Source organism: Chrysemys picta, chromosome 10 (genome assembly GCF_011386835.1).
Source record: "Chrysemys picta bellii isolate R12L10 chromosome 10, ASM1138683v2, whole genome shotgun sequence".
NCBI classification, from domain to species: domain Eukaryota; kingdom Metazoa; phylum Chordata; order Testudines; family Emydidae; genus Chrysemys; species Chrysemys picta.
Window position 1 is genome coordinate 39,236,097 of NC_088800.1, and position 19,942 is coordinate 39,256,038.

Genomic DNA, 19,942 nt, shown 5'->3' on the forward strand with positions numbered 1-19,942 from the left:
AGAACTCTAAGCTACAGAAACTTTACAACTTGCCAATTTCTTGAAACCAGTCTCTTTAAGATCTTAAGCTTAGTATGTGTGTTTTGTTTTATTTGCTTGGTAATCTGCTTTGTTCCGTTTGCTATCCCTTATAATCATTTAAAATCTACCTTTTATAGTTAATAAACTTGTTTTTATTATTAAACCCAGTTTGTGCAATTTATAACTGGGAGGGGGGAGGGAGAAGTTGTGCATATCTCTTTCCACATTGAGGGAGAGGGTGAATTTTTATGAGCTTGCACTGTGCAGAGCTTTCAAAACAGTACAAGATGATATTATCTTGGGTGTACTCTCCAGAGAAGAGCTGCACTTGAGTGCTGGGCGATTTCCTAGCTGAGTCTTCTCATAGAGAGTTGTTTGCAGACTCTGTGTGATTCTACAGCTGGTGTGACCCTACCTGTGCGTGTGCTGCCAAAGGCCAGAGAGCCTAATTCAGCAAGAGAGGGAGCCCAGGCTAGCGGAGCAGGCAGGTTCCATTAAATCCCAGGACATCATGTGCATCCCAGAAGGGGGGTTCAAACCATCACACCTACCTCCCACTGAACTCAATGGGAGTTAGGAGCCTAAATACCTTTGTGGCCTTAGTTACCACCTGCTAGCCCCCACGTGGCAGGAACAGGCCCTTCCTGGGGTGGACGCAGTCTAAGGGAGAAGCCCAGTTCCCCCCTTTTCTTGGCTTATGGGAGCAGCGCCCCCCGCCTGGCCTGGGGGAGCAACTTCAAGTCCCCCTCCTGTTCCGATCTGCCCCATTCTGAGGCAGGATGGGGGGGCAAGGGGAGGGGGTAGCCTGTCCTACTCACCCGCCCCGTCCCTCTGCTATCAGCAGCCATCGCTCTCCGCCGGCCCCCCTTCAAAATGGCCGCCCGCGCCCCTCCTCCCCTCCGCTCCGCAAGGCCCCGCCCCCTTGCGGCTCCTCGTTGTCACGTGGCGGGGGCGGTTTGTCCCCCCGGCGACGCCGTAGCCGCTGCCCCTCCCCTTGCCCTCGATCCAGGCGCGTGGTGGTGGCCTCTGAGCGCGGCCGGCGAGAGGAAGCCTCGCGCCCCGGTTGTCCCGTCCCGCTCCCCAGCCCGCATCGCTATGTTGGGAGCTGCCCTGCTCCTTCGTCGCTGCACCGCCGCCGGCCTCCGTGGCCTGGCCCGGCGGGTCCGACAGCCGCCCGCCGCCGCCGGTGAGTGAATGAGCGAACGAGCGAGCGGCGCCTTGTTCCCGCTTCTCGACGCTGGCCCCGGGCCGCTGGAGCCCGGCCGCGCTGGCGCCCCCGCCCCTGCCCCCCTCGGCTCCGCGGTCACGGGCGGGGCTGTGGGGGCGCCCAGTTCCGGGAGCGCCCAGCGGCGGGGCCCCGGGGGGCTGCGCCGGCCCGGCAGCGCCGTGTCCTTGCGGTGACCTGCGGTGTCACTCGAGGACTGGCTGCACCTGCGGCCTAGTGTGAGCCCCCTGCACCCCCCCCCGCACCCCGTCCCCTCTTCCTCCGCCGCACTCCGACCGCCCCTTCCCCCGCCGCGGCTGTGGTAGCCTCGTCCCCCCCGCGCCTCGGCCGAAGCCCTCGCGCCGCCCCGTGGCATGAGCGGGGGCGGGGGGCCCGGGCTAGGACACCGCCCTGCTCCGTCAAGGTTATCGCCTTCAGGTCGAGCCTTCGGTACCTGCGCCGGGGTCCCCCGCGTGCCGAAGCGGGAGCCGCGCCCGCCAAGGAGCGCCGGGGATGGTTGCATCCGTGGCCGCCGCGGGAAGGTGACATTGAGCTGGCTGAAGGGGAGAGGGAGGTGAAGCCTGCACGGGCACCTGTGCTAGCCTCCCTGCAAGGGAGAGGAGGTAGTGTCGGCCCTGATTCTGGCCCCCACCTCCCTGATGGGGAGTAGGTCTCTCCTTAGGGAAGGGCAGCAAAGGGGGCTAGGTTAGTTGGGGCCAGCCCAGCTGGCCTATTTCGCAATGCCGCTACCTTTGTCTCCGTTGCCCGTTTTGCTTCCTCTTTCATGCTTGTCTCTCTCCACTCGCTGTCTAGCATTTCTGCAGTGACTCAGATTTGAAGATAGTTGGCACCACTTGCAGCCACGTTATGGGCCTTTCTATAACAAAGCTAACCTGTCTGTGGCATGCAAATCTTGATTTGTGTAAACCAGCCTAGTAGGCTTTCCTTGTTCTCCCAGTGTTATGAAAAATATATGTTCTGGTTAATCTCACATGCCTTGCAACCAAAGGGAAAACAAATCTTGAGTGCAAGTGTTAAGGTTTACTAATCCCCAGATTAGTAGGACAGTGACAGAATGTCTGTATAGCAGTGGTTCTCAACCAGGGGTTCACAGAGGTCTTGCAGGGGGTACATCAACTCATCTAGATATTTGCCTAGTTTTACAACAGGCTATGAAAAATGCACTTGCAAAGTCAGTACAAACGAAAATTTCATACAATGATTTGTTTATATGGATCTATATAATATACCAGGGGTAGGCAACCTATGGCAGGTGTGCCAAAGGCGGCACGCGAGCTGATTTTCAGTGGCACTCACACTGCCCGGGTCCTGGCCACTGGTCCAGGGGGCTCTGCATTTTAATTTAATTTTAAATGAAGCTTCTTAAACATTTTAAAAATCTTATTTACTTTACATACAACAATAGTTTAGTTATATATTATAGACTTCTAGAAAGAGACCTAAAAACGTTAAAATGTATTACTAGCACGCGAAACCTTAAATCAGAGTGAATAAATGAAGACTCGGCACACCGCTTCTGAAAGGTTGCTGACCTCTGTACTATATACTGAAATGTAAATAATATTTATATTTATATTGATTTATAATATGGTAAAAAATGAAAAAGTAAGCAATTTTTCAGTAATAGTGTGCTGTGGCATTTTTGTATTTCTATGTCTGATTTTGTAAGTAAATTGTTTTTTAAGTGAGGTGAAACTTGGGGGTACACAAGACAAATCAGACTCCTGAAAGGGGTACAGTAGTCTGGAAAGGTTGAGAGCCACTGCTGTAGAAAGAGCATATCGTGCTCTTGTCTGAAATTATTACTAGGCCTCTAAGGCTATTGGTTTCAAAAATGTACCACTTGCAAACTCAAATCAGTGTCTACAGTAAACTTAAATCAGGAGTCATTCCTGGGATAGATTGTATCTTTGCTTTTTCAAAAAGAAAATGAAGGTGGACTGAGGAAGTTGATATTGCTGCATCCCTGTTTATATTCTGAAGTGTTCAAGTGGTTTCCTAAAAGCAGCCAGGCTACCATTAAATCATAAGTTTGAAAAGAATGCTTATGTAAAATTTGTTGCTGTATCTTCCTCCTTTTCTTCCTGGTCTTCAATTCTGTATCTTGATGTTCACTCTGTTGAATTGCTCATCAAGGTTAAGCTTTCTCTGATTGCTTTCAAGCGCCTATGTTTAAATCTCTGACCTAGGCCTGGTCTACACTAGAAAATTAGGTTGGCATAACTATGTAGGTCAGGGGTGTGTGAAATCCCCTCCCCTCCAAATAGTGTAGTTAAAACAACCTAAGTCCCTATGTAGAAAGCACTAGGTCAATGGCAGAATTCTTCCATCTATCTAGCTGCTGCCTCTTGAGGAGGTGGATCACCTATGCAGACAGGAGAATCCCTCCCATTGGGATAGGTAGTGTCTATGCAAGTGCTGCTGAGACGCAGCTGTGCCACTGTAGTATCTTAAATACAAACAAGCCCCTTGTCTCCCTTCTCATACACCTCTTCTGGTTCCTCGTCTTTTGTATTCCATCAATGCTAACCTTCTTATAGCCTTTCACGAAAGTCTGTGTGCTGCCCTCTCTGCTACCCTATGTGCTTGGAATGTCCTTTCATGTTTCCAAGTCTCCATCCTTATCTCATTCACATCACTCCCAAGACCCACTTTTGCAGCATCACTTCCACAAAAATGTTTCATGCTTTAAAAAAATTATGCCTCCAAGATGCATTTGTCTAAACTGAGTAATGGTATAAGAGTATCTGTAAACTTGTATTTCCCTCCTCCCACTTTCTGGTGTGTGCTTCATTCCTGTATAACTTTGTCAAGTGCATCTCTAGATTGTAAGTTCCCTGGCACAGAGACCGGTCTCTTTTTTTGTGTGAAATGCCTAGCACACTTGAGTGTGGTGTACAATGTCCTGTTTTCTGTTGCTGGGCATGTCTTCACTCAAACTTATCTTTTTAAATTAATCTCTTTAAATGGTCCTTTTTTATATATACACACCTCCACTTCCTCTCCCCCGTCCCCCAGCACTCTTCTGACCTTGTCTTTCTTCTACCAATGTTTTACTTTTGCTTTTGTTGTGTCCCCATCTTCCTCTGGAGATCAGCTGAGTGCAAGTCTGGCTTGACCACCAAATAGAGATGAGTATGTTGGATAGTGAGGGGTAACAGTGAATTTGAGGCCGTCCCCTTCTAAATGTGGATATGTTGACAGCTCTTCGTCACAGTATTATTTTAGTATTTATATCACATTCCAGCTGGATCTAAATATTTTATAAATATGTCAATTTTGGAATATCTCCTATAAAAGGGAGGTGGTAAGTATTATCCACTTTTACCTATAAGTAGACAAGGTATTTGGAAGCTGTAACTTGCCCAAGGTCACGAAGCAAGTCAGCAGTAGAGTTAGGAATATATCCTGGAAGCTTTGAGTTCTAGCTCCTGGCTCTTAATATTCAAGTGCACAAGTATCTATTTCTAAAAGGATGTTATTAACTTAGTTGGCCTGTAACATATAATTTTGTAAACATGCAGTTATAAAAACTAAAACCAATGGACATATTTTCATGACACTTCCTTAAAAACTTAGTTTAATCTTCAGTAATTGCACCTCAAAACACAGGCAGTAAGAATCTGAAAGTGAAAATGACTTAATTGACTTCTATATAGGTTGTAATACCACGCTCAGCACCGTAATACTTGAGCAACTTCTAGTAATGCATTAAGCTATATGGCTGTTTGTTGTATTTGTACTGTCATATTTTCCCTTGGAGAAGTGTGTGTAGTAGACTATCATATGTTGGAATTTTTTATAATACATATGTTGCTATATATGTCAGAAAAAGCAAAGTCAAAGAAATGTGCCTTTTGCTTATAGTGGAAGGTGGTGAAGATTGTGATGGTGTCCCTAGCCTCTGTTTGCCAGAAGCTCGGAATGGATGACAGGGCATAGATCACTTGATGATTTCATGTTCTGTTCATTCCCCCTGGGGCACCTGGCATTGGCCACTGATGGAAGATACTGGGCTAAATGGACCTTTAGTCTGACCCAGTATGGCCGCTCTTGTGATGGTCCTTAATTCCTTTGAGAGCTCATTCCACAGTCTTGGGTTGATGCCTGAGAAAACTCTCCCCAATACTTCCATTTTCCAGCTTGAGATTTTGCGGGGGAGAGGAAAAGGAAATTGGTTTTTTAAAATTTACGCTTTTAATCTTAAATTTAGTACGCCCACACACAAGGAACATTGTTTGAAATATGATTAAGTTGACAGCATCCTTTTAACTTAAGTAGCCATCGTTATAGAGGTGTACTACATTTAAAGCATTAAAAATCAAGAATATGTCAAGTGAAGGTCTGATTATTACGAAGTAGTTCAGAATACTCTTCTTTTCTCTTTTCTCCCAGATCCCTGAATACTTGTGTACCTGGAAGGTGAAGGGTTGTCAGTCATTCTCGACAAATTTAATGAGTTTCAATTGACTTCCAATTAGCTACAATTGAGTGGTATACCTGAGGGTGTTCATTGTCCATTCTATTAGGAAGGCATTGTAATACGGTGGAGAGATATGCATCTTTTTAAGAGAACTCTTTGATTTCTAAATCAATAATTCATAATCTACATTTTGAATGATGCAATAATCTGTTACGTTTTGGGGAACATTGAATACATTGTGAAAGCTTTGTTCAAATGATGTACTGAATCAATGTCTGGCAAGAATCTGTTGCACTCAGGTCATTCTGTTAAACATAACTTTAGTCTGACTATGTATTGGAGAGAATGATGTTTAGGAGAACATTCCTTTGTATTTTGCAATTTTTTTTGTAATTAGGATCCATTGTCTTAAGTCCACATTGTGTTTTTAGGAAAATTATATTTGCTTCATGCTTAATGGTAAATTTCCTAGTGTCACTTCAAGCTAGAAAAAAAATGGTTAGTCAGCATGAACAAACCAAAGTATAGCACAGAAGTCTTTAACACACATTAAACATTTATATAGTGCTGTAGATGCAGATAGCACTTTACAAAACATAGAATAAGACATGCCCCCGCCCCAGAGAACTTAATAAAACTTTGGTCAATATGAACAAAATAATGTGTTGCATCTAAGTTAGAAAGGAACGAGTCTTAACTTCTTTCCCTTTTCTCCTAGACTCTTGTCTTTAGGGTAGGCTAGGTTGGCAATTAGTGCCATGCTCCTGAGTGCAATTACTCTTTCAACAGTACCAATCATAGAGTGAAATTGATGGGTCCTAGTCATCTTTATCATCTGTGGGTGGAGCAGCTGGGGAAGCACTTACTCTTGAGAGTACGGATCTAACTGCCTGTTTGCGCAGCAGCTAGTCCCATAGCTGTTAGTTGCTGTTGGCAAAGGCTACTTGTTCATCCCTTGTTTAGTGTTCAGAAAACCCCTTGTGATAAAGAACAGTATTAGGGGAGGAAACTAGATTACAACCATGTTAATTGAATTCATCTTAGAAACCAGCCCACTTTTATTAAATTTAAATGAATGTTTTTAAGAAACTGTCAGATACTCAAGTTTCAATGGAAACTTAGTGCTGGATGACAACCCCAAAGATTGAGGTTCTGTGCTGACTCATTGAATAGCTGTAGTAGTGATAATGTAGATTTCCACCACAAGGCTTCACTATTCTATTCTTGGGGTAAGAGTAGTTCTGCCTCCAGGATGCCGCTGGAGACAGCATAGGTGTTTTTTGGGGACTGGACACTTGTACACACAGGCACTATACAGATGCCACCAAGTCACTTTACACAGGCCACTGAACAGCCATTAATTGAAAGTTAGCTTTCATCCACTATTGAATCTGGTTACCCAGACTTGTGTGTATCCTGCTACTTCTCCCTCCGAGTCATCCAATTGTCCTACCCTCTCAGTGTTTCTTACTGTTAGAAATAGGATTTAGAAACTAGAAAACATTTCCTCCCTTAGATTACTAAACCAACTATTTAGCAATTGTAGGGCTTACATGGGGAAATCATTCCACAATAAAGTAGGGTGTAAACTTGAAACACAATAGCTATTCTGCAACAACTCCCTGGGTGAGGAGCTATTGTGGAATAGCTATTCTGGTCAATTTCCACATGTAGACAAGCCCTTAGGAGGCAGGAATGATGGAGTTCACTTTCTGCTTTCCCACCTTTCATTTGGTGCAAAAATTGGCATAGTGTTAGCTGGCAAATATCCTTGTGAAGTCATAAATGATGACAGTGTTGCCAACTAGATACTGTAAATAGAGCTTCCTTAATGTTGACTACCATTTTTGGCTGGTTTACTCCTTTGCTGCAGAGCAAAAGTACTGCAGTGTTTTTTCTTTTTCTATTTGGGGACCTGGAAGCCTTTTTAAAAATTAATTGTTCAACAGATTCTAACAATTTCAAGGTGATCACTTTTATTAAGCATAAACTAGTGCTTTTTTGAGAGCTGGTAACTTTTGAATCCAGTTTGTAAACATTTTGTAGATTTGCTCTTTCAAAGGGAGAGCAAACGCTTGAAAGGCCTTTACTTGGACCGTCTTACCACAGAGCACATCACTGGGACTTTAAATGTACTGAATTAGTGACTCAGATCTATTATGTACTTGCTGCATCCTGACTAAAGTTATGTCTACACAGCAAAGAAAAACCCACAGCTGACCCATGCCAGTTGACTCAGGCTGCGGGGCTGTTCCGTTGTTGTGTAGACTGGAGCCCGAACTCTGAGATCCTCCCACCCCGCAGATTCTTAAAGCCCAAGCCCAGAAGTCTACACAGCATTGACACAGCCCTATGAGCTCAAGTCAGCTTGCGTGGGCTAGCTGTGGGTATCTAGTTGCTGTGTAGACATGACGACGTCATAGCTGCAGTCTCTTGGCCTAAGTTTTTGAACTAAATTTCTTCTGTTTTCACTTCAACTCTTTCCTCTTCCTTCCTCACACAGCTGTGTTGCCTGCTCGTTGCTACTCTCATGGGACACAAGAGTCAGATGAAGAATTTGATGCTCGCTGGGTGACATACTTCAACAAACCAGATATTGATGCCTGGGAGCTAAGGAAAGGTGTGTTAAAAGGGAAGGAAGGAATGTCTGATATTGAAATACTCATGGCTATGGTAATATGGGGAAACCTAAACTGCTTTGAAATATTATGACCACTGAACATTACAGCTATGTCAGAAAGTAAAAGTTTATGCTATAGCAGGGCAGATATGCAATGCTATAGGCAGAGAGCTCAGAAATTCTCCCAAAATTCACTTCCATAATACTGAACTGTACGGTCGGTGTATGTTTTCTAAACTACCTTGAATGACACAAACTACTACACTTACTCTGTAATATTAGACATTTGTGAAGGAGTTAAAAGAACCCAGGAACCTCCAGTGTAGTCTTCTTAACTTACTGAGTGCTAATCAAGGGCATAGGGTGATGGGGTCTTGCCTTTTCTAGAATGTAGATGCCTGAGATTAGGGAGTGGGGTTACTTGTGTAGTCCAAGTGCAATCCGTGTGACTTGCTGCTTCATTGTGATTGCTTTGTATCAGCACTGTTAAGATGATCAGTGATGTAGTATAGTGGCTTTCAAACTTTTTTTCTGGGGACCCAGTTTAAGAAAATTGTTGATCCCCACAACCCAATGGAGCTGGAGATGAGGGGTTTGGGGTGTGGGAGGGGCTCGGGACTAGGACAGAGGGTTGGGGTGAGGGCTGTGGAGTGGGGCTGGGAATGAGGGGTTCAGGGTGTGGGGGGGCTCTGGGGTTGGGGTGTGGGAGGGGGGTCAGGGATCTGGGCTGGGGGTGCAGCCTCTAGGATGGTGCCGGGGATGAGGGGATTGGGGTGCAGGAAGGGGTTGGGGCACGGACTTACTTCTGGTGGCTCCCGATCAGCGGCGCAGCTGGGGTGCAAGAGACAGGCTTCCTGCCTGTCCTGGCACCGCGGATCACGCTGCGCCCCAGAAGTGGCCAGCAGCAGGTCTGGCTCCTAGGCAGAGGCACGCAAGCAACTCCACGCAGCTCTCACCCGCAGGCACCGCCTCCTAGGTCCCGGCCAATGGGAGTTCAGAGCCGGTGCATGAGGCGGGGGCAGCGAGTGGAGCCCTGTGGCCCCGCTGCCTAGAAGCTGGACCCGCTGCTGGCCGCTTCTGGGACGCAGCGTTGGAACAGGTAGGCACTAGCCCGCCTTAGCTGGGCAGCCCCGCCGACAGGACTTTTAACATTCCACTCGGCAGTGTTCACCAGAGCCGCTAGGGTCCCTGGGTGCTGAGCAAGGCGACCCAGTGCCTTACGTGCTGCAACCTAACACTGGGTCACAACCCAAACTTTGAAAAACACTGATGTAATAGATCTGGAGTTCACTTCTTATAGCTAAGGCTACGTTTTAGTCACGGATATGTTTAGTAAAAGTCGCAGGGCTGTGAACAAAAAGTCACGGGCCCGTCACCTGTCCATAACTTTTACTAAAAATACCTGCCCTGACTAAAACTCGGGTGGGCGGGCGGCCGTGGGTGCTCGGGGGGGGGGGGGGGGGGAACACGGTCGGGGTGTGTGTGGGTGCTTGGGGGGAGAGGTTGTGGCTGGCAGGGCCTTCCTACTGTCTCTGCGTCCCTGCAGCTCCTAGGTGGTGGAGGCAGGTGTCAGGACAGGGGCTCTGCTGCTCCTGCAACAAGCACTGGCTGCCGCAGCTCCCATTGGCTGGGAACCGCAGCCAATGGGAGCTGCGGGGATGGCGCCTGCAGGCAGTGCCTGGTGCGGAGACTTCCCGCCCCTCCTCTGCCTAGGAGCTGCAGGGAGGCCATGCCGGTAGGAGCTGGGGAGTCCACTACCCCAAGGTAGGCACCCCCGCTCTCCCCAACTCCCTGCCCCTAGCCCTGAACCCCCTCCCACACACCCAAACTGCTGCTGCTGGCCCAGGGGCTGCCTGATCTTTTTTGTTAAAGCTTTTGTAAATAATGAGATCACATGACTAGCATCATACTGCAATGGCAAGAAAAGAGTGAAAGGAACAGATGGGGCAAAATAGTTCTGGAATGTGGGAGAGATAAGATTGAAATTGATTTTGATGGTGCTTGTTTATCACCATGATGATCATGTTAAAAATATCATGGAGATGGAAGGAAAGTGGACGATGAGGGAGACCCTAGGCTGAACTTTGAAAAGAACTCTCGCAACAGGTTCTAACCCTTCTTTTACCTATTAAATAATGGGGGTTTCCTCAGGCTGTCATTCTTATCTTCTTCTGACAGGCATGAACGCGTTGGTGGGCTACGATCTGGTGCCAGAACCAAAAATCATCGATGCTGCTTTGAGAGCATGCAGACGGTTAAATGACTTTGCTACTGCGGTCCGCATCCTAGAAGTTGTAAAGGTCCGTATAGTGGTGACTTGGGATATGTTGGAAATGCTGCTGCTTGTGCTTTCATGCTGCTGAAAGGGTTTTAAAATGGAGATGAGTCTCCTAGCTTCTCATGTTGTATTTTCACCCACCTAAGCAGGGGAAACCCCCAGTTTCCTGATGGTACTGGAACTAGTAGTTTGACTAAGATTGCATGGCCAAAATCAGTTTTAATTTGTTGCTGTTTAAGTACCAACAGAAAATCCCTCCTGTATAGGTTTCAGAGTAGCAGCCGTGTTAGTCTGTATCCGCAAAAAGAACAGGAGTACTTGTGGCACCTTAGAGACTAACAAATAGGATCACAGGTGTAAATGCACTGGATACAACTGTACTTCTTCCTTCCCCTCTATTGACCCTCCTCTTTAGAAGAGAACAGAATAAAGAGGTGAGCCTCTGCCGCCCACACTGTAGAATATGAGAAAAGGAACATGTTGTCCCCTCTTCTTCACCAGGCAAACTTGTAGGAGAATCGTGTGCTAATGGGGCCTGACTTTCAGAAGTGTCTATACTGGACATATCTTTTAAGGGAGACCAAACTGAGACCTCGCCTATCACCAAATCATCTAAAACATAAATATGAATATAAATAGCATGGCTGTGAAAGTCAAACAGCTCTGTACAACTGTAGCATTTTTTCAGGGAATTTAACAAAGATGACCACATGCTAAACTTATCGTCTCTCTTTTCTCTGCACCCTGTCTTTTTTTGCTCTCCTCCTCTTCCTTCTATGCCAGAATGACTGGCCACTGAGATGATTCTTGAAAATATTTCCTTTGGGGGAAATGTAAGGGATCAGATTGGTTTATAACCCCCCTCCCAAACTTCTCTTCTCCCCTAAAACCCTGTTTGAAAGGCTTTTGTGGGGGTGACTTCTCCTTAACCCCTGAAAGAAACACGAAACTAACATTTTATGTTTTATAAACTGACCCTTTCTTTGGACTTGTTTAGATATTCGTGTATCTCTTGCTCTTTTTTGCCAAAGCAATCAACAGGCAGCCCTCAAACTGGTCTGCAGAGCATCTAGAGATGTGTGGAGAGCCAGCTGTTCACCTAGTGCTGTTTTTCCTTGTATTCAGTTTGTATGTTTCATTACAGATAGTCTGGGAGGGGGGTTTCTGAAACACTCAACTTTGTCCTAACTCTGCTTCCATTGGAGTTAGTGAGAGTTCTGTGCAGCACAAAATCTCACACCACCCATTTATTTTCCATGTAAGCAACTGCTGTGGTTTAATAGGCAATGAGGTGGCCTGCATGATAGTGAATGGGGGAGGGTAGTCCACATAACTGTGGTTAGGTTGGAAGAAGTCCACATTATGAACACTTGAAAAACACTGCAGTAAATGAATGAATTTAGCTACTACCTCTTTGTACTTGACTCCAGCCAAATAAGTACAGGCTGTGATTAGCGGACTTCAGTGTAGATATTCTATGGAAGGTTCATCTGATTTTTTTGTTCTTAAGCAGTGCTACAATGTTACCTTTCCATCTTATTGGGGATAAACTATTTTATTACTAGCAATAAATGGATCAAGCTGTAGATCCTGTTGTGAGTACGTGATTCTCAGACACAGGCAGACATAGTCTGGCATACAGTGCAATATTGATTTTTCTTTGCCATCTCTTTGCTATTGAATTAATTTTTTCCTCTTCTGATTAGGACAAGGCAGGACCTCACAAGGAAATCTACCCTTATGTTATCCAGGAACTTAGACCAACTTTGAATGAATTGGGAATCTCCACTCCAGAGGAACTGGGCCTGGACAAAGCATAAACATAATTGGTAAGGGGAACCGTATCTTCCTAGAACCCTGAGATGGGACTACGTAGCCTAAAACTCCTTTTAAGGGTATATAGCAGTCTTCCTTGGATATAAGGAACCCCTAAAGAGAAGGGTGGTGGAATGCATGTTTCATGGGTAAGACTTTTGGGACTTGCACTACCTGACAATGGAAAACAATTCAGTAGTGTCTACAGTAAGGTTATGCTCAGTGAAAAGTTCAGAGTTCTCTTTTTAGTTATATATACAGAATGAGGGTGTCTAAAGTCCAATTCCTAATTGTAATGTGTTCTGTAAAAAGAAATCAAAGGGGCTGTGGGTGAGAGACTGGTGTGGTAGACTAATCTGAGCATGGTTTAATAAGTGGAGAGAGGCTTTTGTAACAGAAATCGTAATATTCAGTTACTGAAATATTTCCCCTAGAGTCTCTAATGCATCCTAAAAATGAAAGGAGGTTAACGTTGACAGATGTCTTTTTAAATTCAAGGATCCTAGACTCCATTCCTAAATGGAAAACTTTAGATGGTGCCTTTAATAAAAGTAAAAGAGGGCCTATCAAATGCATTTGTCCAAATACAGCAAGAAGACAGAAGATATGTGGAGAGAAACATTTTCATGTGTTGATAATTTTGATCACCTAGCTGTAGTACTACTAAAATCTAATAATGTGTTTCTGCTGCTTGGAGGGCAGGCGGTGAGGGGAAGAGGCAATATTCAGTGTTCTAGATGTTTGCTTGATTGATACAATTACTGGTCTTTAAAGAATCCTCATTTCTTTTCAGTGTTGCAGCTTTGAGTCTGTTGCCTTGACAATAAGCTGTTACCATACTTGCTCAGAAGTATATAAGATTTTTGCTTCCCAGCAGTCTTTGCAAGAAGCTCTTTCCCTCCCTATGGAAGGATCATCCCAGATGAAATGATGCTAATCTTTACTTTAACATCTCAGTCTGTCTAACCCTTTTAAACAGAAGATAGAACAGGACACTAGTGCTTCCCTATGTTGGGAAGTGGTCCCATTGCTGGCAACAACTGTCCGCAGGATTGAAGCTGCTGATGTAGAAGGGATAAATCTTCTGCATCTTTCAAAAGTGTGATCTGGCTCCACCCAGTGCTGAAAATAGCACTGTCCCCTTCAGCTGTTCAAAAAGCACAGCACTGGCTTGGGGGACCCTTTGCTTACAACATAGTGGACAGGTCAATTTCATAGCGTAGCTAGGGCTTAAGTGCTCGGTGGGCAAAACTCCTGTTGGCTTCAGTAGTTTCAAGCGCGGTTTCAAGGAGCTGTTTTAGCTCAAAGTTAATCTCTGTTCTAGTCTAACGTTCTTTAATGGTGCTTGGGGGAGATATTTTCAGTGCTTCAAAGGTGATGGATCTGTTTTTAGGGTTAAGCTTGAAAGCTGGTATCTGTCCTCAAATTCAAATATAACTTGAATGGGAATCTACATCCTGTTTTAAAGTAATAAGTTTCCCATTGTCTAACATTAGCTAATGCTTATGTTGCTGCATCACTGGCTGACAGCTTGGTACCAAAAGGCTGTCAGTTGGCCAATGGGTATCTATCACAATAGCAAATAAGCTCCAGCCACTGAATGTAAATGTTGATTATTACGTAGACCAGAGTGAAGCATAACACAACTTTCAGTGATGATGCAACTGATGCATATCAATTTATTAGAAATGGGCTTCACTCTCAGAAAATAATGGGTTATACAGAAGATGGCTGAGTTTTTAAGATGAGATATATGTAACCTTAAAGCATCTCAAACTTTGCATTTTCACCCATTTTAAAAACTTCAACAAATTGGCCTGTTTAAAGGGGTAAAAACTGCGTTTCTAACATTTCCCCCCGCCCCCCTCGGGTGGAGTGGTAATGCTGGGTCACTGGTGCGGGTACTGCTCTTCTGGGCCTGAAGAATTAGACTGTTTGTTAAACCTGGCAATGTATTGATTGAGTGATGGGAAGAACACCATATGATCTGAGACCACCTAAAATGGTGTGGAAGTATTGGCCTGCTTAAAGTAATTTTTTTAAACTAATCCCTTATCTGTTCTCTTCCAGATGGGCTGCACATGCATTTTATTAATGCTCAGTGATTGTACACAGTCGCCTGGAGACACAGATGTTAAAATATTACCTTATTTGAAATAACTTCTTTCTTTATTGAGTCCCAATGTATGTAATGTGAAGTTGGAACTAATAAAGGAGAAATGGGTTTGAACTGAGCTTGATCCTTGTTGCCTCTGTGGTGATATTGGAGAGGAAAACCAAAAAATGAAATTTCCCAAGAGCAAAGAGAGAAGCAAAAATACACTTTGGATAGAGCCAGCCTGCTATTAACTGTATAACCCACCCTGAATCCATCCAGCAACAGTGTTGGTTTCCAAGGCCAGCTGCAGAGTTCCTAGATGGGATGTTATATTCACAACATGTGAAGTTTACTAGAATTCTAAAGATAAAAGTATTGTCAATTGGCCTCTCTGCACTACTTAGCAATGTAGATTAATGCAATGAGGCATGGGAGGCTTTTGCTTGGTTTCGTTGTACCCCGGAATGGGATGTAATTTAAGCAATCAGTTGTGTGCTTTCTTGACCACTGGCTGACCCAAGTCTGTTGTGTGTGACTTATGCTTACGCACACTAATGCTTGAACTTCAGTAAATCAGGGCCTCTTTTCTCCCATAGAGAACATACGTGGCATTAAGTGTTTTTAGGGACATCAGTTTTAACCTGCTGAGTTTTATTTTTTAACATAAAATGGTAATTGTAAGCTCTTCGGGGCAGGAATCCCATCTTTGCATTTGCTAGGTGTTGTACAAAGTAGAGGTCCCGATCCTGACCAGGACTTTGAGGTGATATGGCAATACAGATAGTGCCACTTACCTGTTTTTCCTCTCTTTAGGAATCTTTATTTCCCTTTCCCTCCCCATTTCCCAAAAAACAATCAATATAAAACTCTTCCCTGATGACCTCGCCTGCTGCTCTGCCAAGCATGGAATCTTTCAGAGGGCCTGAAGCAATGACATGTGCATCTTGAATCTGACTTGGAGTACAGTCCAAACAGCAAAACGTGTTTAATATGAAAAAGGAGTGTGCATACATTCTAGAACTGTTCACTGGGGAGATTGGGGCATCTGCCTCTGTATAATACGATCACTTCCTCAATCATACTCTCTCTGCCCCTGCACAGGAGTGCTAGCCCCTTCCACATGAAGGAGTGAGTAACTGTAGCCAACAGCTGCTTACAGGCAATCCTAGCCAGATTAGAGTTGGGTAGCAAAAACAGACTGATAAGGGAAATTAAACAGCAAGAATATTTAATACCACACCTTATATTTATTGCTGGGCTCTTGGAATGAGCCACGCCAGTTCAAACAGTTTTTCTTTTCAAACAGTGCTGAGATAACACTGACTTCAGGAGTGTAGGCGAGAAGAGCAGTTGTTACAGCTGAGAAGGTATTTCCTCCGTATTTGGAGGTCCACAAATCTATAGCAAAGAACTGAAAAAGTAACCTGAAGATATTACTAGAAGGAATTTATCCTTTCATGAATCATCTTTTGAGCCCAGGCTTTTACAGCTAAAAAAGGCAATGAACAAGACTAGGCTAACCAAAGTGTAGGCTTGTTTAAAGCATTTCACATACACTTGAACTACTTGACCAAATCAGTGTATTCTTTGCCAGAAGACTTGTGTCCAAAGGGAAATCTTTGAGGGAACGAACCAAACGTTTTAAAAAACAAAACAAAAAAAAACTACAGATTTGATCAGATGGGTTTATTTTGGACTCTGTTGACCCTCTCACTGTAGAAAAATGGTATCGTAGTCACTATCTGTCTTGGTCACCATTGAAAAATAAGACTCAGGAGGTCACTGTCCACTTTTCACCTGGAAGTCCATCCTCTGCTGAATTGCTGTCTCAAGAGGGCAGCAGAAGCTTCCTGAAGAGAGCCAACAGCAATAGTAACGGTCTGAAGATGTATAGCAATAGGTGAGGTGCCTGCTCAGACACTCTTGGATGTGTAGATGGAGAAATAGCCCCTTCTTCCAAACTCAAACACAAAGGAAGACCGCTGCACCACTCTAGCGCTTTAGTGAAGACAAGCCCAGAGACCTTTGCAAAGAAGTTTAGTTTATCAAACCAAGCCCATGGCAGCCACTAATGAAGTGCTAATTAATCAATGTTAGTGCCACAATCTGTTCAGATTTTTCTAACAAAACACCTAGATTTCTCAGCTTGGGTGCCTTGCTTTTCATTATATCCAAGTCTTTGTACACTGTTTGGACTGTAAGGCCTTCAGGTAAGGGACCTTAGGGGTGATTTTTCACAGGCACAACTGACAATTGCTTAACGGTTATTTGTGCCTTTGAAAGTCTGCCCCCTTGTTTCCAAAGGCTTGGTATCCGGGTGGGCAAACTTTTTGGGCTGAGGGCCACATCTGGGTGGGGAAATTGTATGCAGGGCAGGGGATTGGGGTGCGGGGTGTGGGGGGGGGGTGCAGGAAGGGGCTCAGGGCAAAGGATTGGGGTGTACGAGGGGGCTCGGCAGGGAGTCGGGGTGCAGGATGAGTGCAAGGTGCAGGCAGGGGGCTTAGGGCAGGGAGTTAAGGGGTGGGGTTTGGGCTCCGGCCCAGTGCCGCTTACTTAAAGTGGCTCTGGGGTAGCAGCGGTGCGTACTGGGGCCAGGGCAGGCTCCCTGTATGCCTGCCCTGGCCCCACGCTGCACTGCTTCAGGAAGTGCTGGGGGAGGGAGGGCTCTGCATGCACTACCCTTGCAATGCCTCCAGGTACCTCCCCTGAAGCTCCTATTGTCCACAGTTCCCCGTTCCTGGCCAGTGGGAGCTGTGGGGGAGTGGTGTCTGGAGGCAAGGGCAACACATGGAGCCCTCTGCCCCCCTGCTTGGGGGCTGCAGGGAAGTGCTGCTGGCCATTTCTGAGAGCGGCGCGGGGCCCGCGGCACCACAGGGGGCAATCCCATGGGCTGGATCCGGCCCGTGGGCCGTAGTTTGCCCACCCCTGCTCTATATGCATAAGCCTTGTCCAATGAAGTCCGTGCTCAGTGTCTTTGGGAGAGTAGGGGTGGCTGCTTTCTGTGAATGGCAAACCTAACCCCCCATTAAGGCTCTTAACTGTAAAAGGAAAGGGACTGATAAAGGGAGACCATGAAAATTAATCCTCCCTTTGATATTCCTGGGGTCTCAAGTTTCTTACTAGTACCTCTTTCTATTCTCACTATTGACCTCCAACTCCACCTTTTTGGAATTATTAGTATGGAGGGCAGGAGAGGGGAAATAAGCTTAATACACACGTTTCCACTGCTAGAAACAGTTCAGATGACATGATGAAAAATCAGTTTTGATAATTTCAGGGGGCTCTCTAATGAAAGTTTGTTCACAATAAAACTTACCACTATTGGCTGTAGCGTCATCTAGGAAGAGCCTAAAACTGTCATGCTGTCTGAAACATCATACTCATCCTGTCTGTCGCTAGACGATATTGTCTCATTTCTTATGAGCATTAAATTCAGATGTCTTTTTTTTTTTTTAAAGCACTAAACCACATTTCTGTTCTGAGAGTCCTGAAGAATGAATAACCAGAGATCTGTGTGACCAGCTTTACTACTAACAGCTTGAATGGTTATAAGCTAGCTTTACTTGGGCTTTGGCTACACTGGTGCTGTACAGCGCTGCAACTTGCTGCAGTCAGGGGTGTGAAAAAACACCCCCCTGAGCGCAGCGAGTACAGCGCTGTAAAGCACCAGTGTAATCAGTGCCTGCAGCGCTGCACACTATTCCCCTCAGAGAGGTGGAGTACATACAGCGCTGCGAGAGCCCTAAGATTGAGTTCCTGGGTTGGCAGAGTTCATGTGGCTGGCCACTTGAGGTCCCATTGAAGGGCCAGTTCTGTCTGAGTCAATCACATCAAAAGCATTTAAAGACAAACAATCCTTCAGAGTGGGAATACTACCTTAATGACAAGATGATCTTATTGGGTTAAGAAAAAGCTAGGACTACATCCATCCCCTGTCTTAGCTCTCTCAAATTGCACTGTCCAAGCAAATGACCTCCACTGTCTTCTATGCCAGTAACCAATCATGCTTACTTATCTATACCTTTTAGTATATCTATAAAATCCTAAAGAGAGAAGTCACATTACATATGCTCCTGCAACTGGCTGGGAGGAAAGCCAGAGATTTTTCTTTTCTCTCTAAAAAATAGTATGAACTGTAGAAGGCTTGTAATGGGACTAGCTTGAAGTAACATACCTGAAATACAAGTCACTGAGTTCAATCATTTCTGTTTTTGAGAGAATAATGAAAAGCTGATTATTGTTGGGAAATGTGAACATACCAGTAACCAATCAGCCAGAATACCCATCATGGAAATGATGATACTCTAGGAAATATTCCATCAGACTTCACCTGTGACCCTTTCAGCTCTGGCTCAGGGTGGTCTATTTTCCAGTGAGACATCAAATAGGAAGGTTTCAGTGCCACATTAAGTCATTGCAGAACTGATGTGGTCGGATCCTACAAGTGCATGGAAAGGGACACTGATCATGGATACCTCAGTTGGGGAGCTCATTTGGACCACCTGCAAATTCAAGGAAGTTGTTCCCTGGATGACATGGGTTACACATGAACATCCTGGAATTCAGAGACATCCGACTGTCCTGGATGATGTTCCTACTTGTCCTCCAGAACTGAGTCCAAATCTTCGCAGACATGACAGCTATACTCTGCCTGAACAAATGGGGGTGGGGGGTGCCCACTTCTCACCCTTCTGCCTGAAGATCATTACATTCTGGACTTGGCCCCATCAGAATGGGGCAACCCTGATGACCTTTCGTCTCCTGAGGGTAAGCAACAGTTTAGCAGACTTTGTGAATAGGCGATCTCTGACCAATCACAAATGAACCTTGCATAGCTTCATCACAGGACTGATATTCCCTTGTTGCTGATTCCCTGTAATAGACTTCTTTGCACAAAGACAATGCCAAGTGTCACAACTTTCGCTCCAGAGGAGGTCTGGGTCTAGGGTTGCTACTAGATGCCTTCCTCCTGCGGTGGAGCAGAAGCCTGTTTATGCCTTTCCATTGATTCCCAGGGTACTCTCCAAGATCAAGAGGGAAAGCCACAATCATTCTTATAGGTCCATATTGGCTGAGACAGTTTTGGCTGACAGATGTGCAATATATGTCCATTCAACCTCTACTTCAGCTCCCAGACCATCGAGACCTGATCTCATAGAACCATAGCCGCCTGCTGTATCCAGACCAAAGTTACAGCACCTCATGGCATGGCTGCAGGGTGTTAAGTACTACGGACAGGAACTGCTCCCTACAGATCCAGGAAATCCTGACACAGAGCAGAAAAACATCTACCAGGAGAATGTATTTATCTAAATAGAAGAGATTCTTGATATTGACAGCCCAATGTGGTTTGGACCCAGCCCAGTCTTGATATTAAAGATCCTCAACTACTTACTACACTTAAAACAGGCTGGCCTTTCATTCAACACTATTAATGTCCACCCAGCAGCAGTCTTAGCTTG

At 45.3% G+C, this 19,942-nt stretch overlaps 1 protein-coding gene across 3 annotated transcripts in view; it reads left to right on the forward strand.

The window, feature by feature from the left end:
* Positions 1-988: 988 nt before the first annotated feature.
* The window catches only part of LOC101940337 (cytochrome c oxidase subunit 5A, mitochondrial), a 28,230-nt gene continuing 9,276 nt past the window's right edge, over positions 989-19,942 (forward strand). For 2 of the 3 annotated variants that reach the window (XM_042862056.2, XM_005311595.5), the window contains exons 1-4: positions 989-1,207; positions 8,173-8,289; positions 10,468-10,589; positions 12,274-12,396. In XM_042862056.2, the coding sequence (XP_042717990.1) occupies positions 1,117-1,207; positions 8,173-8,289; positions 10,468-10,589; positions 12,274-12,387 (444 nt within the window). In that variant the 5' untranslated portion in view covers positions 989-1,116 and the 3' untranslated portion in view covers positions 12,388-12,396. Of the gene's footprint in view, positions 1,208-8,172; positions 8,290-10,467; positions 10,590-12,273; positions 12,397-14,452; positions 14,617-19,942 lie in introns of those variants that run through there. The other variant, XM_005311594.5, reaches the window with a different exon arrangement.